The following is a 21,772-nucleotide window of genomic DNA, read 5'->3' on the forward strand; positions in this document are numbered from 1 at the left end:
GAATATACAAAAAACCGGGAGATAAGGCTGCCGAAAAGGGGGCGGAGCCTATCTCCTCAGCACACTGGCGCCATTTTCCCTCACAGCTCAGTTGGAGGGAAGCTCCCTGACTCTTCCCTGCACTACAGAAAGGGTTAAAAAAAGAGAGGGGGGCACTATTTAGGCGCAGTATTAAAACATACAGCAGCTATAAGGGGAAAAACACTTATATAAGGTTATCCCTGTATATATATAGCGCTCTGGTGTGTGCTGGCATACTCTCCCTCTGTCTCCCCAAAGGGCTAGTGGGGTCCTGTCCTCTATCAGAGCATTCCCTGTGTGTGTGCTGTGTGTCGGTACGTTTGTGTCGACATGTATGAGGAGAAAAATGATGTGGAGACGGAGCAGAGTGTCTGTAACAGTGATGTCACCCCCTAGGGGGTCGACACCTGAGTGGATGTACTGTTGAAAATTACGTGACAGTGTCAGCTCTATATAAAAAAACAGTGGTTGACATGAGACAGCCGGCTACTCAGCTTGTGCCTGTCCAGACGTCTCATAGGCCGTCAGGGGCTCTAAAGCGGCCGTTACCTCAGATGGCAGATACAGACGCCGACACGGATACTGACTCCTGTGTCGACGGTGAAGAGACAACCGTGATTTCCAGTAGGGCCACACGTTACATGATTGAGACAATGGCAAATGTTTTTATACATTTCTGATAATACGAGTACCACCAAAAAGGGGTATTATGTTCGGTGAGGGAAAAACTACCTGTAGTTTTCCTGAATCTGAGAAATAAAATGAGGTGTGTGATGATGCGTGCGTTTCCCCCCGATAACAATTGATAATTTCTTAAAAGTATTGGCTGCATACCCTTTCCCGCCAGAGGTTAGGGTGCGTTGGGAAACACCCCCTAGGGGGGATAAGGCGCTCACACGCTTGTAAGAACAAGGGCTCTACCCTCTCATTAGATGGCCGCCCTTAAGGATCCTGCTGATAGAAAGCAGGAGGGTATCCAAAAAGGTATTTACACACATACTGGTGTTATACTGCGACCAGCAATCGCCTCAGCCTGGAGGTGCAGTGCTGGGTTGGCATGGTCGGATTCCCTGACTGGAAATATTGATATCCTAGATAAGGATAGTATATTATTGCCTATAGAGCATTTAAAGGATGCATTTCTATATATGCATGATGCACAGCGGAATATTTGCCGACTGGCATCAAGTATAAGTGCGTTGTCCAATTCTACAAGTAAAATGGTCAGGTGATGCGGATTCCAAACAGCATTTGGAAGTATTGCCTTTGAAAAGGGACATTTGGGGTCGGTCTTTTAGACCTGGTGGCCACGGCAACAACTGGGAAATCCACGTTTGTACCCCAGGTCGCCTCTCAAAATAAGACGCCGTATTATCAGGCGCAGTCCTTTGTTGGCAAGCGGACAAAAGGTTCCTCTTTTCTGCTCGTGACAGAGGGAGAGGAAAAAGGCTGAAGAGATTAGCCAGTTCCCAGGAACAGAAACCCTTTCCCGCCTCTGCCAAGCCCTCAGTATGACGCTAGGGCCTTACAAGCTCAGGCACGGTGGGGGCCCGTTCTCAATGAATTTCAGTGCGCAGTGGGCTCACTCGCAAGTAGACCCCTGGATCCTTCAGGTAATATCTCAAGGGTACATATTGGAATTCGAGACGTCTCCCCCTCGCCGTTTCCAAAAGTCGGCTTCACCGACGTCTCCCTCTGACAGGGAGGCAGTTTTGGAAGCCATTCACAAGCTGTATTCCCAGCAGGTGATAATCAAGGTACCCCTCCTGCAACAGGGAACGGGGTATTATTCCACACTATTGTGGTACCGAAGCCAGACGGCTCGGTGAGACCGATTCTAAATCTAAATCTAAAATCTAAAATCTTTGAACACTTACATACAGAGGTTCAAATTCAAGATTGAGTCACTCAGAGCAGTGATTGCGAACCTGGAAGAAGGGGACTACATGATGTCTCGGGACATCAAGGATGCTTACCTTCATGTCAAAATTTACCCTTCTCACCAAGGGTACCTCAGGTTATGGTACAGAACTGTCACTATCAGTTCAGACGCTGCCGTAGGGATGGTCCACGGCACCCCGGGTCTTTACCAAGGTAATGGCCAAAATGATATCCCTTCGAAGGAAGGAAATTTTAGTTATCCCTTACTTGGACGATTCCCTGATAAGGGTAAGATCCAGGGAACAGTTGGAAGTCGGTGTAGCACTATCTCAGGTAGTGTTGCGGCAGCACGATTGGATTCTCAATATTCCAAAATCGCAGCTGGTTCCGACGACTTGTCTTCTGTTTCCTAGGGATGTTCCTGGACACAGTCCAGAAAAAAGGTGTTTCTCCCGGAAGAGAAAGCCAGGGAGTTATCCGAGCTAGTCAGGAACCTCCTAAAACCGAACCAAGGCTCAGTGCATCAATGCACAAGGGTTCGGGGTAAAAATGGTGGCTTCCTACGAAGCAATCCCATTCGCTAGATTCCACGCAAGAACTTTCCAGTGGAACCTACTGGACAAATGGTCCGGGTCGCATTTTCAGATGCATCAGCGGATAACCCTGTCACCAAGGACAAGGGTATCCATCCTGTGGTGGTTGCAGAGTGATCATCTTCTAGAGGGCTGCAGATTCGGCATTCAGGACTGGGTCCTGGTGACCACGGATGCCAGCCTGCGAGGCTGGGGAGCAGTCACACAGGGAAGGAATATCCAGGGCTTAGGGTCAAGCCTGGATACATCACTTCACATAAATATCCTGAAGCTAAGGGCCATTTACAATGCTCTAAGCTTAGCAAGACCTCAGCTTCAAGGTCAGCCGGTGTTGATCCAGTCGGACAACATCATGGCAGTCACCCACGTAAACAGACAGGGTGGCACAAGAAGCAGGAGGGCAATGGCAGGAGCTGCAGGGATTCTTCGCTGGGCGGAAAATCATGTGATAGCACTGTCAACAGTATTCATTCCGGGAGTGGACAACTGGGAAGCAGACTTCCTCAGCACGACCTCCACCCGGGAGAGTGGGGACTTCACCCAGAAGTCGTCCACATGATTAAAAAACTCGACAGGTATTGCGCCAGGTCAAGAGACCCTCAGGCAATAGTTGTAGACGCTCTGGTAACACCGTGGGTGTACCAGTCAGTGTATGTGTTCCCTCCTCTGCCTCTCATACCCAAGGTACTGAGATTGATAAGATGGAGAGGAGAAAGCACCATATTCGTGGCTCCGGATTGGCCAAGAAGGACTTGGTAACCGGAACTTCAAGAGATGCTCACGGAGGATCCGTGGCCTCTACCTCTAAGAAGGGACCTGCTCCAGCAAGGACCCTGTCTGTTCCAAGACTTACCGAGGCTGCGTTTGACGGCATGCCGGTTGATTACCGGATCCTGAAGGAAAAAAGGCATTCCGGATGAAGTCATCCATATCCTGATCTAAAGCCAGGAAGGATGTAACCGCAAAAACATTATCACCGCAATTGGCGAAAATATGTTGCGTAGTGCGAGGCCAGTAAGGCCCGACGGAGGAAATTAAACTGGGTCGATTCCTACATTTCCTGCAAACAGGAGTGTCTATGGGCCTGAAATTGGGGTCCATTAAGGTTCAGATTTCGGCCCTGTCAATTTTCTTCCAAAAAAGAACTAGCTTCAGTCCCTGAAGTTTAGACGTTTGTAAAAGGGGTACTGCATATACAGCCTCCTTTTGTGCCTCCAGTGGCAATTTGGGATCTCAATGTAGTTTGGGTTCCAAAAGTCACATTGGTTGAACCACTTAAATCTGTGGAGTTAAAATATCTCACATGGAAAGTGGTCATGCTGTTGGCCCTGGCCTGGGCCAGGCGCGTGTCAGAATTGGCGGCTTTATCCTGTAAAAGCCCTTATCTGATTTTCCATTCGGACAGGGCGGAATTGAGGACTCGTCCTCAGTTTCTCCCTAAGGTGGTTCCAGCGTTTTCACCTGAACCAACCTATTGTGGTGCCTGCGGCTACTAGGGACTTGGAGGAATCCAAGTTGCTGGATGTTGTCAGGGCCCTGAAAATATTCCAGGACGGCTGGAGTCAGGAAATCTGACTCGCTGTTTATCCTGTATGCACCCAACAAGCTGGGTGCTCCTGCTTCTAAGCAGACTATTGCTCGTTGGATTTGTAGTACAATTCAGCTTGCACATTCTGTGGCAGGCCTGCCACAGCTAAAATCTGTAAAAGCCCGTTCCACAAGGAAAGTGGGCTCATCTTGGGCGGCTGCCCGAGGGGTCTCGGCTTTACAACTTTGCCGAGCAGTTACTTGGTCAGGGGCAAACACGTTTGCTAAATTCTACAAATTTGATACCCTGGCTGAGGAGGACCTGGAGTTCTCTCATTCGGTGCTGCAGAGTCATCCGCACTCTCCCGCCCGTTTGGGAGCTTTGGTATAATCCCCATGGTCCTTACGGAGTCCCCAGCATCCACTTAGGACGTTAGAGAAAATAAGAATTTACTTACCGATAATTCTATTTCTCATAGTCCGTAGTGGATGCTGGGCGCCCATCCCAAGTGCGGATTGTCTGCAATACTTGTACATAGTTACAAAAATCGGGTTATTATTGTTGGGAGCCATCTTTTCAGAGGCTCCTCTGTTATCATACTGTTAACTGGGTTCAGATCACAAGTTATACGGTGTGATTGGTGTGGCTGGTATGAGTCTTACCCGGGATTCAAAATCCTTCCTTATTGTGTACGCTCGTCCGGGCACAGTATCCTAACTGAGGCTTGGAGGAGGGTCATAGGGGGAGGAGCCAGTGCACACCAGTTAGTCCTAAAGCTTTCTTTAGATGTGCCCAGTCTCCTGCGGAGCCGCTATTCCCCATGGTCCTTACGGAGTCCCCAGCAGCCACTACGGACTATGAGAAATAGAATTATCGGTAAGTAAATTCTTATTTTTTGCAAGAGTAGTGCTTACACCCCGCCCCCCACTATAAGTGACAAGACTATGTTGCTTTATGCTGGGGGTTACGTTGAGCATCTGTGACTTCCACTGATGATGTTACTAGTTTCTGCACAGACCATCCACTGTATGGAGACAGTGGGCCTAATTCAGACCTGATCACTGCTGTGCGTTTTCGCACAGCAGTCGATCAGGTCTGAACTGCGCATGCCAGACAGCCGATGGCCGTCTCAACCCTGCAATCGCCTCTGCCTGATCGACAGGCAGAGGCTGTCACTGGTGGGAGGGGGCGGGCTGGCAGCGTTTGGCTGCCGTTTTATGGGCGTGGTCCGGGTAACGCAGGTGTGCCCGGACCGTGCGGGGTGCGAGCTGCGGTGGCTGCGTGACATCACACGCAGCCGCTGCGACCCGGACATCGATAAGTAGCTCCCTGCTGCAGGAGCTGCCCAGGAGCTGCGCTGGTAGGGAGCTACTCGTCAAGTACAAAAGCATCGCCGCTGTGTGATGCTTTTGTACTTGTGCGACGGGGTAGGGCCTGATATGCGGGGTGGACTAGCCCTGTGCTGGACGTTCCCCCGCATGTCAGGGAAGCTGATCGTAGATGTGCTAAATTTAGCACTTCTATGATCAGGTCTGAATTAGGCCCAGTATCATAAGAGTCTGCTGTGTAGTGCAGTGCAGCATTCTGGCGCCTCTTCCAAACACACCGCTGCACTGGCGTTTCTATAATGGGTGCAGTGTGTGCGGTGCACATGGGCCCCTGAGTCCAGAGGGGGCCTTCACCGCACACGCTGCACCCATTTTCGCAATACTCACCCATCCGGAGTCCCGCAGCGACGTCCACGGCGGTATTAAAATTCTGGCCCAGCAGCCATTTTCACGGAGTTCTGGCAATGCGCAGTAGAGAAATCTCCGGGAAAATGGCCGCCGCGCCATTTTCCCGGAGATCTGCGCATGCGCAGTACAGTCTGAGCGCTTTAGTGCTCAGACTCTCAGCGCTGCCAGCAGAGAGGAGGGGGCCCGAACAGAGGATGCTGCACCCGGGCCTCCTCCTCTCTTAAAGCGCCCCTGGCTGCAGGTAAGAGCTGTTGGGAGAACAGCATCAAGTGAAATATACCTCTAGACCAGTGGTTCCCAAACTTTCTTCAATCTCGGCACCCTAGAGTATAAGCATTTTTTCAAGGCACCTCTAGTCGAAAAGTTTCTTATTGATAAATTATATTAAATTAAGTAAATTGTGCTTACCTATCACCCTTAGGTTCAGTTGTATGGTGGACATAGTTGAGGTTCTAGATGTCCACATATGTTATGATTGGCAGCCACCAGTACTGGTTTTGCCTGTCACTTTTACCATAAACTATTAGTTTTGGTCCTGGACCACCAACCTGAGGCGCCCCTGCAAGTGTCTCACAGGACCTCAGGGTGCCTAGGCGCGCAGTTTGGGAACCAATGCTTTAGACTGTCCCAAAACCCGGTACTGTCCCATCAAAATAAAGACCGTTGGCTGTGCTGCTCTTTTTTTATTTTTTCCTGCAGCTTTGACCACTTCCCGCTGCCAGTGTCTTATGCTCTGATGTTGCTTGGTCAGATTCTAGAACAGTCGGGGCCCTGTTTGGAAAATTAATAAGTACTCTTCACCTGCTAGCAAGCTGAGCAATGAATGACCAACCTAGAAACCTCTACACACACGCGCGCACTCACTCATACGACAAAACCAAACAGTCAGTCGATAGCAAACAATCATTATTTTTTTCCCACCTAACCCATTTATTTACTTAATAGCTCCCACATATAATACAAAGACACCCATTGCACTACCGTGTTTCCCTGATAATAAGACACTGTCTTATTATTATTTTTTCGACGAAAAACACCATAGGGCTTATTTTTGGGGTAGGGCTTATTTTAATTAACATTGACAGCAAATTTCAAAAACAGGTGCCAGCAATTTCAATAAACAGGTACCGTCCTACTTTTACAGCCATCATGCCCCCAGTCCTGCTTTTACAGCCACCATGCCCCCAGTCCTGCTTTTACAGCCCCCAGTCCTGCTTTTACAGCCATCATGCCCCCAGTCCTGCTTTTACAGCCCCCAGTCCTGCTTTTACAGCCATCATGCCCCCAGTCCTGCTTTAACAGCCACCAGTCCTCCTTTTACAGCCACCATGCCCCCAGTCCTGCTCCTCACCTACAGCACTTTCCAGTTCGTTTCTTCTTCTTGCTTCTTCTTGCTTTCCGCCAGCGCCGCTGCTCCGCTCCCGCCGTGTACAGAAGCCGCGTGATGTGGCGGTGACATCATGCGCAGGTCGCAATGCATCCCTGGGACTGGGAGCTGGAGTCTTCAACGGCTGATACAGTACCGTACTGTACAGCATCCCTCAAGCAGGGCGGCGGTGAAGGGGGTTAGCGGGGGTGGAGCTGCGGGCATTGAATTTAGTGCACGGACTCAGGGAACGGGAATTTTGATAGGGCTTATTTTCGGGGTAGGGCTTATTTTGGACCAGTTTCCAAAAGCAGGGGTAGGGCTTATTTTCGGGGTAGGGTTTATTATCGGGGAAACACGGTAGTAGCCCCTAGAGTATATTAATAGCACCTGTGCATTAATACTCTCCTCCAAAAAATAACTTTGTTTCCCTCCCGTACACCATTATAATGACCTGTTCTGCAGCTAGGCAGCTATGGGGCACCACCTCTTTTGTCTCTTGCTGGGTAGCGAGACACTGAATATGGGGAAAGGTAAGGGTAGAGGAATATTGAGCCAATAGGGAGTAGGATCTTTAACGTTATATATTCTGCTTTAGGTTGACAGACAGTGAGCTCTGCTAGTCAGGAAGGATGCTAATCCTCACTGTAGGCAACATTGATTTAATATGATAGCTGGATTGACTAGGAAATTTCTTATGGGCCTTAAGATGGCTGATTGTCATTGATGCGGTATTATGGGAAGAGGCAGGTACATTATTTAGACATACTTGTGTCTTCACTAGGTAGCAAGTATAACACGCAAGGAAAAATTCCATTAAATTGCCCTGATTTCACCACCCTAAATGGTGCATTTCAGTTTGCAGACCAATAGGCATACGATAAACCGCTGATATTCCCGCCACATCACCCATACTTTAGACTATGCTGTAAGTGGATGTTGGAAGTTGCATCATTTCCATGCATTTTCTCATACGGGAAGTGTGCGTTATTACAGGAATGGAAGTACTTCTGCGGCAATTATTCAGCATGATTGCAGTGAGTAAAGACACACTTCTGCAGCTCTCCAGAATCCTGTGGTGATTTGCACACAGTTCACTTTACACTTACCTTACTTGTCATTGAGTCGAATCCACATAATGCTCTGCCCTAAGCAAATTGTGTCTGTTAAACAGCATTTTTCTTTGATTTAAAGGTTAGTTGCAAATGTGTAGCATTAGGGTACAACACTTTTTTTTAGTGATGAGCGGGTTCGGTTTCTCGGAAACCGAACCCCCCCGAACTTCACCCTTTTTACACGGGTCCGAGCCATACTGGGATTCTCCGTATGGCTCGGGTACCCGAGCGCGCCCGAACGTCATCATCCCGCTGTCGGATTCTCGCAAGATTCGGATTCTATATAAGCAGCCGCGCGTCGCCGCCATTTTCACTCGTGCATTGGAAATGTTAGGGAGAGGACGTGGCTGGCGTCCTCTCCGTTTATGTTGATGCATTGCAAATATTTTGTGCTTGCTTATTACTTAATTGGGGGGACTGGGGAGCAGCTGTATATAGGAGGAGTACAGTGCAGAGTTTTGCTGACAGTGACCACCAGTAATACGTTGTCTGCCTGAAAAACACTCCATATCTGTGCTCAGTGTGCTGCATATATCTGTGCTCACACTGCTTAATTGTGGGGACTGGGGAGCAGCTGTATTATATAGCAGGAGTACAGTGCAGAGTTTTGCTGACAGTGACCACCAGTATACGTTGTCTGCCTGAAAAACACTCCATATCTGTGCTCAATGTGCTGCTTTATTGTGGGGACTGGGGACCACCAGTATAATATTATATAGGAGGAGTACAGTGCAGAGTTTTGCTGACCAGTGACGACCAGTATATTAATATATAGCATTACGGTACAGTAGGCCACTGCTGTACCTACCTCTGTGTCGTCATTAAGTATACTATCCATCTAGATTCTATACCTGTGGTGCATTTCAGTTGTGCAGTTTGCTGACACAGTGACCACCAGCATATATAGCAGTACGGTACGGAAGGCCACTGCTGTACCTACCTCTGTGTCGTCATTAAGTATACTATCCATCTACATTCTATACCTGTGGTGCATTTTAGTTTTGCAGTTTGCTGACACAGTGACCACCAGTATATATAGCAGTACGGTACGGAAGGCCACTGCTGTACCTACCTCTGTGTCGTCATTAAGTATACTATCCATCTACATTCTATACCTGTGGTGCATTTTAGTTTTGCAGTTTGCTGACACAGTGACCACCAGTATATATAGCAGTACGGTACGGAATGCCACTGCTGTACCTACCTCTGTGTCGTCATTAAGTATACTATCCATCTACATTCTATACCTGTGGTGCATTTTAGTTTTGCAGTTTGCTGACACAGTGACCACCAGTATACTATATATAGCAGTACGGTACGGAAGGCCACTGCTGTACCTACCTCTGTGTCGTCAAGTATACTATCTATCCATACCTGTGGTGCATTTCAGTTTTGCACAGTTTGCTGACCACCAGTATATAATATATAGCATTACGGTACAGTAGGCCACTTCTCTACCTACCTCTGTGTCGTCAAGTATACTAGCTTAGTCACACAGCGACCTTGGTGCGCCTCTTTTTTTCTTTGCATCATGTGCTGTTTGGGGACTATTTTTTTGAAGTGCCATCCTGTCTGACACTGCAGTGCCACTCCTAGATGGGCCAGGTGTTTGTGTCGGCCACTAGTGTCGCTTAGCTTAGTCACACAGCGACCTTGGTGCGCCTCTTTTTTTCTTTGCATCATGTGCTGTATGGGGACTATTTTTTTGAAGTACCATCCTGTCTGACACTGCAGTGCCACTCCTAGATGGGCCAGGTGTTTGTGTCGGCCACTTGTGTCGCTTAGCTTAGTCACACAGCGACCTTGGTGCGTCACTTTTTTTCTTTGCATCATGTGCTGTTTGGGGACAATTTTTTTGAAGTGCCATCCTGCCTGACACTGCAGTGCCACTCCTAGATGGGCCAGGTGTTTGTGTCGGCCACTTGTGTCGCTTAGCTTAGTCACACAGCGACCTTGGTGCGCCTCTTTTTTTCTTTGCATAATGTGCTGTTTGGGGACTATTTTTTTGAAGTGCCATCCTGTCTGACACTGCAGTGCTACTCCTAGATGGGCCAGGTGTTTGTGTCGGCCACTTGTGTCGCTTATCTTAGTCACACAGCGACCTTGGTGCGCCTCTTTTTTTCTTTGCATCATGTGCTGTTTGGGGACTATTTTTTTGAAGTGCCATCCTGCCTGACACTGCAGTGCCACTCCTAGATGGGCCAGGTGTTTGTGTCGGCCACTTGTGTCGTTAAGCTTAGCCATCCAGCGACCTTGGTGCAAATTTTAGGACTAAAAATAATATTGTGAGGTGTGAGGTGTTCAGAATAGACTGGAAATGAGTGAAAATTATGGTTATTGTGGTTAATAATACTATGGGATCAAAATGACCCCCAAATTCTATGATTTAAGCAGTTTTTTAGGGTTTTTTGAAAAAAACACCCGAATCCAAAACACACCCGAATCCAACAAAAAAATTTCGGTGAGGTTTTGCCAAAACGCGTCCGAATCCAAAACACAGCCGCGGAACCGAATCCAAAACCAAAACCCGAAAAATGTCCGGTGCACATCACTACCTTTTTTGTGTTCTATTTCTGTACTAGTATATGTATGACTGTCCTTTTGGCAATTATTTGATCAATACAACTATTAACTTTCACATTTTTGTTATTGTAGCTTCTGGATTCTTTTCAAGCACATGTTTATACCAGTCTGTTTAGGCTAATTGGCTATGTTAAGTGTACGTTAATTGGCTTCTAAATAAATTGGTCTTAGTGTGTGGGTTTGAATGCCTCCTAATAGGGAATGTAAATTAGCATATAAGCTCCACTGGGTAAGGGATTGAAATGACTGAATTAACTTATTTTGTACAGTCCTGGATAATATGTTGGTGCTATATAAGCAAAGATGAGTAATAATAATAACAACCACAACAACAATAATCACTCGTTGTTATATTCACAGAAAGGACATTCTAAGTATAGCCAAAGACCTGTCTTCATCCAAAGGAGGAGCCAATGCATCTCCTGCTCCAAGCAGCACTGATGATGTCAAGGAAGATTTCAGTAAAATTAGACGAAGCCTTCAGAGTCTGGTCAAAAGTTCGGTGAGACTGAAAAAGCGGAATATGCTGTACTTAAAAGTCACTTTAAGGTCATTCACTGAAAAGCGATAGGTTGCCTCTTCTCACCTCCTGTCCCTCATAATAACCTTTTCATTACTGTATACACTAGTGACAGATGCTTGTGACACTCTCAGACTATGCAGAGCAGTGGTGAATGGATCATACCTCCCAACTTCTGTGCAGATTAGGACTGGGCCACAGAAGGTGGGAGGTATGCCTAATATCTGCTTCATTCAGCTGAACCATACTATCTCTTTGCCACCAACTGTATTGAACAAAAGTCAGCGCTTTCATTTATTTAGGCTGTTTTTAATTTTGTTTTAATCTAAAAACAAGAAATTGCATATATTATCTAGCATTATCTATATCGGGCACCTTGAGGCTTTCTAATTTATTTTAAAGTATAACCTTCTGTATACCCTACTACTTTACAAGCTGGGAGTTGTAGTTTATCAGCAGATGTTGAGCCAGATGGAATAACTCCCATATAATTGCAGTATAGAGAACACTTATCTTATGATGAGTGGCAGTGGGCAAAATTCCCTGTTATTGCACCTAGACAGAAGGAATTATGTGGTAACTGTAGCATCCATTTATAAACGCAGGCCCCACTATGTTGGCTCTATGGTTAGCAGTGTGTTATGTTTTATTTCAGGTGAGCACACAAACATCACCATGTCCCTCAAGCCTTGATCATTCTTTTTGTTTGTCCAGTGGAATTTTCCTGACATTTCTGCTTGTCCAGAGTGTGTGCACAGTGGTTTATATGCTATTCAGGTGAGTGCTTTCACTGTTAAGTGCCTTCTGTATCAGCTTTGTCATTTGTTCCACTGGCCTTCATTTCCAAAGCTCAAATTGGGTAAAGCGCAGACATAATTTTCTTTGATGGTGTTTGTATGCCTCAATTTGCCTCGATTTCCATCTGGATCACCTAGATTTGGTGGAGCAATTTGGTGGCATTTGCTGAGGAGCTGAAATTTCCTAGGTTCATTCCTCGTTAAGTTAAGAGTAAGCAGACTGGTACAGTATATATGATTTTGTGGAGGGTAAAAATGGGAATTCATTTTGCAGAGCATGACTATTGAAATTAGAGATGAGCAAGCTCGGTTCTCAGAGAACTGAGTTACCAAAATTTCCGGGATCTGAGGGGACCCGAAGTGGGGCTCAGATCTGCCATCCTGCCTCGGATCCCAATTCGTGGCAAAACATCATCCTCCCGCAGATCTCTTGGATTTTGGATTCAGGCGCCAATCCCATTTTAAATCAATGGGGTGACCGATGATTGGCAGGGAGAGCCGTCAATCACTGCTCTCAGCCAATAAAAGCTTCCTCATTGACTTCAATGGGCACAGCAGAGCAGACAGAGTGCTGATGCAAGATATCGTCCACCCCCGCACTGCTAGCACCCCCTCACTGCCGACACTGCCATCACCTGCAGTGAGGACACTGTCTGCACCCCTGCACTGCCGACACTACAGTCACCCCTGCACTGCCGACACTACAGTCACCCCTGCACTGCCGGGACCCCCACTCTGAGTACACCACTGGAACCCCCGCATTGAGGACACAGCTGGCACCCCTGCACTGAGAACACTGCCGGCACCCCTGCACTGAGAACACTGCCGACATCCCCAACCTGCCAACATCCCCGCACTGAGGACACCACTGGCAACCCCTGTCACAGTAATTGTACTATTGGTGTATCCGGCCAGCACTGTATCTCACACTGTGTCTGACCTGCACCGTATCCGACCCACACTGTAACCTGAACTGTATCTGACCCACACTGTATCCGACCTGCACTGTAACTCACACTAGGGCAGATGTATTAACCTGGAGAAGGCATAAGGAAGTGATAAACCAGTGATAAGTGCAAGGTGATAAATGCACCAGCCAATCAGCTTCAATATGTAAATTGACAGCTAGGAGCTGACTGGCTGGTGCGTTTATCACCTTGCACTTCTCACTGGTTTATCATTTCCTTATGCCTTCTCCAGGTTAATACATCTGCCCCATTGTATCCAAACCATACTGTTTCAGACCTGCACTGTGGCCCACACTGTATCTAGTCCACACTGTAGCTGACCTGCACTGTAACCCCACTGTATTCGACCCACACTCTATCCGACCTGCACTGTAATGCACACTGTAACCCGCTCAATATTTAACTGTATCTCAAAGTATTCCTCGCTGTGATCTACAGGTATGGAATGCTGTTTTTGTGGTTGGGGAGACTTTGGGGAGCTGCTCAACAAACAGGCATGCACATTTGTGTAGTGGGCAACCACGTCTGCTATTGCTATTTTACACATGGGGGTTTATTTACTAATATTCGTGTTTTGTCCGTTTTGAAGGGTGTTTGAACTCGAATGGTATCGGGTGCGTTTTACTGCAACTTTTTGAATCCTGATACGGTCATTCACTAAGCTGCCGAGTTTTGCACAATCGTTTTTTCCGATGTCGATGTGATTCGTAATATCAGGCAGTGTTTTACGGGAGTGATGAGTAAAACACTGCCTGAAAAAACACCAGGAAACCCGGCCGGATCTGTGAGATCCGTGCAGGGCTTCATTGTGTACCTTAAAAAGTTCATTAAAGTCTTTAAAATCCTGGAAAAAATTGCGTGGGGTCCCCCCTCCTAATCATAACCAGCCTCGGGCTCTTTGAGCCGATCCTGGTTGAAAAAATATGGGGGGGGAAATGACAGGGGTTCCCCCATATTTAATCAACCAACACCAGGCTCTGCGCCTGGTCCTGGTTCCAAAAATACGGGGGACAAAAAGCGTAGGGGTCCCCCATATTTCTGAAACCAGCACCGGGCTCCACTAGCTGGGGAGATAATGCCACAGCCGGGGGACACTTTGATATCGGTCCCTGCGGCCGTGCCATTAAAACCCCAACAAGTCACCCCTGGCCGGGGTACCCTGGAGGAGTGGGGACCCCTTCAATCAAGGGGTCCCCCCCTCCAGCCACTCAAGGGCCAGGGGTGAAGCCCGAGGCTGTCCCCCCCATCCAAGGGCGGCGGATGGGGGGCTGATAGCCTTTTTGAAAAAATTTAAATATTGTTTTTAGTAGCAGTACTACAAGTCCCAGCAAGCCTCCCCCGCAAGCTGGTACTTGGAAAACCACAAGTACCAGCATGCGGTGGAAAACTGGGCCCGCTGGCACCTGTAGTACTACTACTAAAAAAATACCCCAATAAAAACAGGAGACACACACCTTGAAAGTATAAGTTTATTACATACATGCACACCTCCAAACATACATACTTACCTATGTTCACACGAGGGTCGGTCCTCTTCTCCATGTAGAATCCATGGGGTACCTGTGGAAAAAATTATACTCACATAATCCAGTGTAGATCGGTCCTCTTCTGTTCTCTGTATAATACACGTACTTGTCAAAAAAATAAAACGCAAACCCGACCACGCACTGAAAGGGGCCCCATGTTTTCACATGGGACCCCTTTCCCCGACTGCCAGGACCCCCCCCACCCCCTGACTCCTGTCTAAGAGGGTTCCTTCAGCCAATCAGGGAGCGCCACGTCGTGGCACCCTCCTGATTGGCTGTGTGCTCCTGTAGTGTCTGTCAGGCAGCACACGGCAGTGATATAATGTAGCGCCTATGCGCTCCATTGTAACCAATGGTGGGAACTTTGTGGTCAGCAGTGAGGTTACTTTCGGTCAACCGCTGACCACAAAGTTCCCACCATTGGTTACAATGGAGCGCATAGGCTGGTTATGATTAGGAGGGGGGACCCCACGCAATTTTTTTTCTGATTTTAAACTAACAGACCCTTTCCCATAGATAACCATGCACAGATCTCACTGATCCGTGCATGGTTATCCAAACTCGACTGGAAAAAGCAGGTCTATTTTTTTGCTGCTTTTTTTAACGATTCGAAAAAAAACAGACCCGCACTTGAGCACTCAGAAACTAACACCCAAATACGAATGAATAGTGAATGGCCGTATTCTATGAAATAACAGCCGCGTTTGACCGATGGTCTATTCATTCGTATTTCGGGACGTTGTCATTCAAACCATTACGAATAGACCAGACACTGCCGAGATTGGTGCTTAGTAAATTCCCGGATTGGGACGATCGACCAAACTCGGATTTTTAGTAAATACTGGCCATGGGGGGTCATTCCGAGTTGGTCGCTCGCAAGCGGATTTTAGCAGATTTGCTCATGCTAAGCCGCCGCCTACTGGGAGTGAATCTTAGCATCTTAAAATTGCGAACGATGTATTCGCAATATTGCGATTACACACCTCGTAGCAGTTTCTGAGTAGCTCCAGACTTACTCGGCATCTGCGATCATTTCACTGCTTGTCGTTCCTGGTTTGACGTCACAAACACACCCAGCGTTCGCCCAGACACTCTCCCGTTTCTCCGGCCACTCCTGCGTTTTTTCCGGAAACGGTAGCGTTTTTTCCCACACGCCCATAAAACGGCCTGTTTCCGCCCAGTAACACCCATTTCCTGTCAATCACATTACGATCGCCAGAACGAAGAAAAAGCCGTGAGTAAAAATCCTAACAGCATAGCAAATTTACTTGGCGCAGTCGCAGTGCGGACATTGCGCATGCGCATTAAGCGGAAAATCGCTGCGATGCGAAGATTTTTACCGTGCGAACAACTCGGAATGACCCCCATGGTTTCCATTTTTTTTCTTTGCTGTTTGTTTACTACTACTACTTTAGAGCAATGATATTCCAAACACAATTCTTAGTAAATTTCTATGTTGTATTGTTTTCTATTGATAGTACATGCAAGTTGGTTTGATAGGTTATTGCTAATACAGTACTAATTTGCAAAACATTTTTAAACAGAAATAACTGCCGTGTTTGTGCCGCTGCTCTATTGCTTAGTTTAGCCAGACAGCCTTTGACCTTTGTTGGTGGACAATATTGTAAGCTCTGAGGTGGTCAAAATTGACTGGAAAGTAATGTCATTGAGTTTAATAATACCGTAGGAACAAAAAAAAGGCAGAAATTATATGATTTTAGCTGTTTTGATCATTTTTGGAAAAAAATACCAAACACAAAGCTAATACAGATCCAAAACTAAAAAACCAAAACACTGGGGTCGGTACACATCTCTAATTGAAATGGCTAAAGGGTGGAGAGGGAGCACTTTTAGGGTTATTTATTTGCGTACTGGTGAACGTCCAGTCCTTTCAACTTCACAGAAGGATTTGAAGTTTGCACCAATTCTGAGATGATAGCGATCTGGTTCTGTCCTATAATGTAGATACATATTGCACATTCCCTTTGTGCTATGGCAGAGATGGCATTTGTAGGCACACTGTACAAAATAAAATAAAGACACTAAAAAGTGCAACATTTGGGGGGGCGTGGCCTAGCTGGAAATGGAGTAGGACGTGATCTCCTAGCTCCCCAGCCTACATACTCCTGTAAAGTATCCTGCTGCCCTGTGTGAATGCCCACTGGGCCCTATACTATTATCTGAAGGCCTCCTGCCTGCTCTGGGACGTGCTGAGGGCTGATTCTGTGCCCTGTTCCCTTGTTGGAGGCATTTCAGGGTGCTGTGCTCTCCTGGCCGGGACCGGCCTGCATGCGGCCAGCGCCATCTTGATTAGACTCTGCCTGGATCCGTGACCCTGTTTCTGCCCCCCTACTGTCCTGCTGCCCTTCTGTTACCTGGGGACGTACCGCTGGGCCCCGCCGCCGTGAGCGCCTGGAGACTTGGCCCCCCTCCTGTCCTGGATTCTCGCTGTGGAGCCGCTGCCTGTGACTCTCTGCCGAGCACCAAATTGTGGTTGGCGGAGGTCCGCCTGCCCTGCACTCCTGGCTGACTGAGCCGCGGACCCTGTCCTCCCCCGGAGCGCGTTCCGCAGCACCTGCTGTCCTTGGAGTGCTGTGTCCTGTCTCCCCCCTGCTGCTGGATCCGCTGCTGGAGATGCTGGGTGCGTATGGCTGGTGGGCGCCATCTTGGGACTGGCGGTGAGTGCGGTCCCGCTCCCGGCCGGGCTCCTCCTGCTGCCTGCCTTGTCTGGAGGATTACTCTTACCTCTCCTCCACTGCCTGGGGGGAGTAGTGCTCTGTGCCTGGACCGCTGTGGGGCTTTGCTGTGCGGGGGATCCCTGCTGTGACTTTATACTTGTCCCTGTTGCCTGTGAGGGAGATTCATTTTTATGGCCCTGCTGAGGCTTATAGTTCTCTCCTGATAACTGTGCCTGAGAGTTGTGTGGTTGTGTGGGTTGGTGGTCCCTCTTCTGCATATAATACCACCCCCCCCCCACACTCCCCTCTCCTCTGTGCTGCAGAGCTGCATAGCCCACCGCTGACATACCTATCACAGTGCTTGCTCCTGTACTGGCGCTGGCATATCCGTGCCTTCCCTCTGCCTATTTACATTACCTGTCCTGAGATTTATAACATACTGTTTATTCGTCGGAATCTGTTCTATAAACCTGATGGCCCGAAGACGTCGTTCCTCTGCTGCGGCCCGTTTAGCGCAATTTGCTCACGTAGAACGCACTCCTGTTTCACCTGTTTCTTCTGCATCGTCACCGGCCCCCTCCTCTTCCCCCTTGCCCAGCATGGCGGAGGCTGCTGAGGTTACTATGTCTCAACTTTTGCAAGCCATTACGGATTCTGAGAAGCGGCTTGCGGATAGAGTGGCGGAAGTCCATAGTGACATTTCCCTTATATGCCAAGATATGCAGAAACTCCGGGATAGAGTTGGGGAGACAGAGAACCGCATTTCTTCGTTGGAAACTTCCTGCACACCTGTCCCCGCCCGTCTCGCTTCCCTGGAAACGGAGATGTCTGTGTGCAAGCTTAAATTGACGGATATCGAGGGGCGTCTTAGACGGAACAATGTTCGTTTTGTGGGCCTACCAGAAAAGGCGGAGGGTTCTCAACCAGAACAATTCCTGGAATCCTGGCTGTTATCTACATTCGGCAAGGATTCATTTACTCCACAGTTTGCCATTGAAAGGGCCCACCGTGTTCCTACTCGTCCCCTTCCCCCGGGCGCTCCGCCTAGGACCTTCATCGCTAAAATTCTTCATTACAAGGACAGGGATACCATCCTACGTCTTGCTAGGATTAAGGGCCCGCTGGAGCATGGAGGTCAGAGGGTGTCTGTGTTTCAGGGCTTTTCGGCTGAGGTCCAGAAGTCCCGCGCGCAGTTTACGCAGGTTAAACAGCGGCTTCGTACTCTTCAACTACAATATTCTATGCTGTATCCTGCTCGTCTTCGGGTGGTGTCCGGCAACCGCACTTATTTCTTCGATACACCCAGGGAAGCGTCTGCCTGGATTGATCTACAACCTCAACCTCGTGCTGTTCCACCCTGAGAGACTTTTATATCTGTTTTTTCTTGTATACATTGCTTTTCTCTTTTTCTAGCATTTAAGTTCTGTTATTTGAGTGCTGGGTTTTTATAGGAATATCTTTTACCAGGGTTATTGAATCTTTGTTATGTTCCTGATGTTAGGTTGGGGACTTCATGTCCTAAAGGTTATGGGGTTTGGTTGCCCCGCAAATAGTTTTTCTTAACTTGACTCTCTCCTAGAGTCAATATTATGTTTGGGGTTAGGTGTACCTATGTTTGGGTTGGTATGCGGGGAGGGGGTGGTTGGGTGTTGTTGTTTTTCTTACTACTATTGTTATGTGATTTTTTTTTTACATGTGCTTTTATTGTGCTGTTGCTCTGAACGTGCTGTGCTATATTTTTTGTGCTTGCGTGGGGGATGGCCAATGTCGCGCTGGAGTACCGATGGTCTGATGTTGCCATACTTGAGTGTTATACGTCGATATGATAAATGTTTTTTCCTGGAACGTTAGAGGCCTTAATGATAAGGTTAAGCGTTCCCTAGTTTTAAAATATATTAGGTCCCAGAACCCTGGTCTAGTCTGTCTTATGAAGATGCACCTTACTGGTAGCCGAGTTCTTTCATTTTAAGAAACCCTGGGTGGGGTGGGCGTTTCACTCCACTTTCCACTCCAATTCTAGGGGGGTTTCTATATTGATTCATAAACACTTGAACTTTGCATGTACTAAGGTCCAACTTGATCCACTAGGGTGTTATGTGTTTCTGGCAGGCACGATACAGGGCTCCGCATTTGTGCTGCTTGCTATATATATACCTCCTCCATATAATTCTGGAATTTTGGTGAAGGCATGCGCCTTCATGCAGGAGTTTCCCTCTGCCCCAGCTATATGCATTGGTGACTTTAATGCTGTTTTGAATGAGGCTACGGATAGATGGAGGCCTGTTCCTCGCAGCGTGGCTACTGGACCCACCCCCTTTGCCCGCTTAATCTCTGAGTTAGGACTTGTGGATGTGTGGCGCTTGCGTAACCCATCTGTCAGTTGTTTTTCCTGCTTCTCTAGCTCGTATGGGGTATTTTCTCGTATTGATATGGCGTTGCTCACGCGCTCCCTACTTCCCTGCTTGTCTTCTGTGAAATATTTATCGCGTGGGATATCTGATCATTCCCCTATATTGTTGTCTCTATGCTTTGATATGCCTAGAGAGGCGTCATTTTGGAAGTTTAACCCCTTTTGGCTGACCCTGATGGGTGCAGCCTCTGAACTGATTGCGCTTTGGGAGGATTTTTTTTTACTAACAATTCTATCTATAATAACGCTTTATTTGTGTGGGATGCTTATAAAGCCTTCCTGCGGGGTTCACTGATATCCAGAGTTGCCCAGTTGAAGATAGCTAGCAGAAAATCTGAGGAGGAGTTGGAGAGGAGGAGTGCTGAGCTCGAACAGGCTTATTTGCGTAGTGGCCTTGCTGCAGATCGGGTGGAATGGCTGATTGTTCACAGGCAATTAACGGACCTACTCCTTGATAAATCAAAAAGTGTTTGCTGTTCCGTGCCCATGATTTCTATATTCAAGTAGATCGCTCGGGAAGATTTCTGGCCTGTTTGGCTAAACAGGAGACCCCCCTCCACTGTGCATAGCATTATGAGTATGTCTGGCACTGTCTGTACTGACACCTTCCCTATAGCTTCTAGCTTTAATACTTATCTTTTAGATGTTTATAAATCCAGAACACAATATACGTACTCAGCTTTATCTGACTATTTTGATAAAATAGATGTTCCCTCTCTAAACCCCAAGTCCCGACAATTTTTGGACACGCCCATTACGCTGGAAGAGGTTGAAAACGCCATTAGGTCCTTTCCCAGTAATAAGGCCCCAGGGGTTGATGGTCTCCCTATTGAGCTGTACAAAACCCATTTGGATTTTTTTGCCCCCAAACTCATGTTGTTATTTGAATTATTGTTACGGGGTGGCACTCTTCCCCCTTCTATGGTGGAGGCACTGGTGGTGCTAATACCGAAGCCGGGTAAAGATCCTCTCCTCTTAGACTCGTACCGTCCTATCTCTCTGTTGTCAACTGATATAAAGATTCTTGCCAAAATTTTAGCACTCCGGCTCAACACCGTGGTCCTGGAGATAGTTCATTGTGATCAAACAGGCTTTATGCCAGGCAGATCTACCACAGTCAATCTTAGGCGATTATTTACGTACATGCAATTGGCGGGGGATGAGTTGGACGGTGCGATAGTGGTTTCCCTTGACGCTGCCTGTGCTTTCGACTCCATAGAATGGGTTTATCTCTGGGAGGCCCTTGCTAGATTTGGGATAGGCCAGAATTTTCTGTCCTGGGTTAAACTTTTGTATTCCTGTACGGCTGCGAGAGTTGTGGTTAATGGTTTTAATACTGAATCCTTTATGTTAGAGCGTGCGACTCGACAAGGGTGCCCTTTGTCCCCACTGCTTTTTGCTCTTGCTATAGAATCCCTTGCCTGCGCAGTTAGGGCCGCAACAAATATAGTGGGACTTAGGGTTGTGGGTCAAGAAGAAAAAATTGGTATATATGCAGACAATATATTATTTCTAAAAGATATATTCCCCTCCTTGCCCGCTCTCCTAGACCTGGTCCGGGAGTTTGGGGTTTACTCGGGTATCTGTATTAATTGGGATAAATCGGTGGTGTTCCCGTTAAGTTCCTCTATGTCACTTTCGTCCCCTTATGATTTTCCCCTTCAGTGGTGTACCCAGTTTAAGTACCTTGGTATTCAAATCTCTCATTCACCAAAAGATTTTGTCACCTTGAATCTGATTCCCCAGATTGACAGTTTGCGCATCAAGTCGCGAACTTGGCAGAAACTCCCTTTAACTGTAACGGGTCGTGTGAATATTATAAAAATGATTATTCAACCTAAATTTCTTTATATACTGCAGAATGCACCAGTCTATATCCCTGCCTCCCAATTTTTGCTGATTTCCCGATATATTGTTCCTTTTATCTGGGGTGCTAAACGGGCCCGTATTGCATATAAAACACTCTGTAGACCAAAATCGGACGGAGGCTTGGCATTGCCTGACATACGCCTATACTACTTAGCTGTCCAACTGGTACAACTTTATGAAT

General features: G+C 47.5%; 1 protein-coding gene across 1 annotated transcript in view; it reads left to right on the plus strand.

Annotated features, from left to right (window-relative positions):
• Positions 1-21,772, plus strand: part of LOC134934561 (protein ERGIC-53-like) — a 177,053-nt gene that overhangs the window by 124,880 nt on the left and 30,401 nt on the right. The window contains exons 15-16 of the mRNA XM_063929976.1: positions 11,184-11,325; positions 11,999-12,120. Coding sequence (XP_063786046.1) covers positions 11,184-11,325; positions 11,999-12,120 — 264 coding nt within the window. The remainder of the gene's footprint in view (positions 1-11,183; positions 11,326-11,998; positions 12,121-21,772) is intronic.

This window comes from Pseudophryne corroboree, chromosome 6 (assembly GCF_028390025.1).
Source record: "Pseudophryne corroboree isolate aPseCor3 chromosome 6, aPseCor3.hap2, whole genome shotgun sequence".
Taxonomy (NCBI): domain Eukaryota; kingdom Metazoa; phylum Chordata; class Amphibia; order Anura; family Myobatrachidae; genus Pseudophryne; species Pseudophryne corroboree.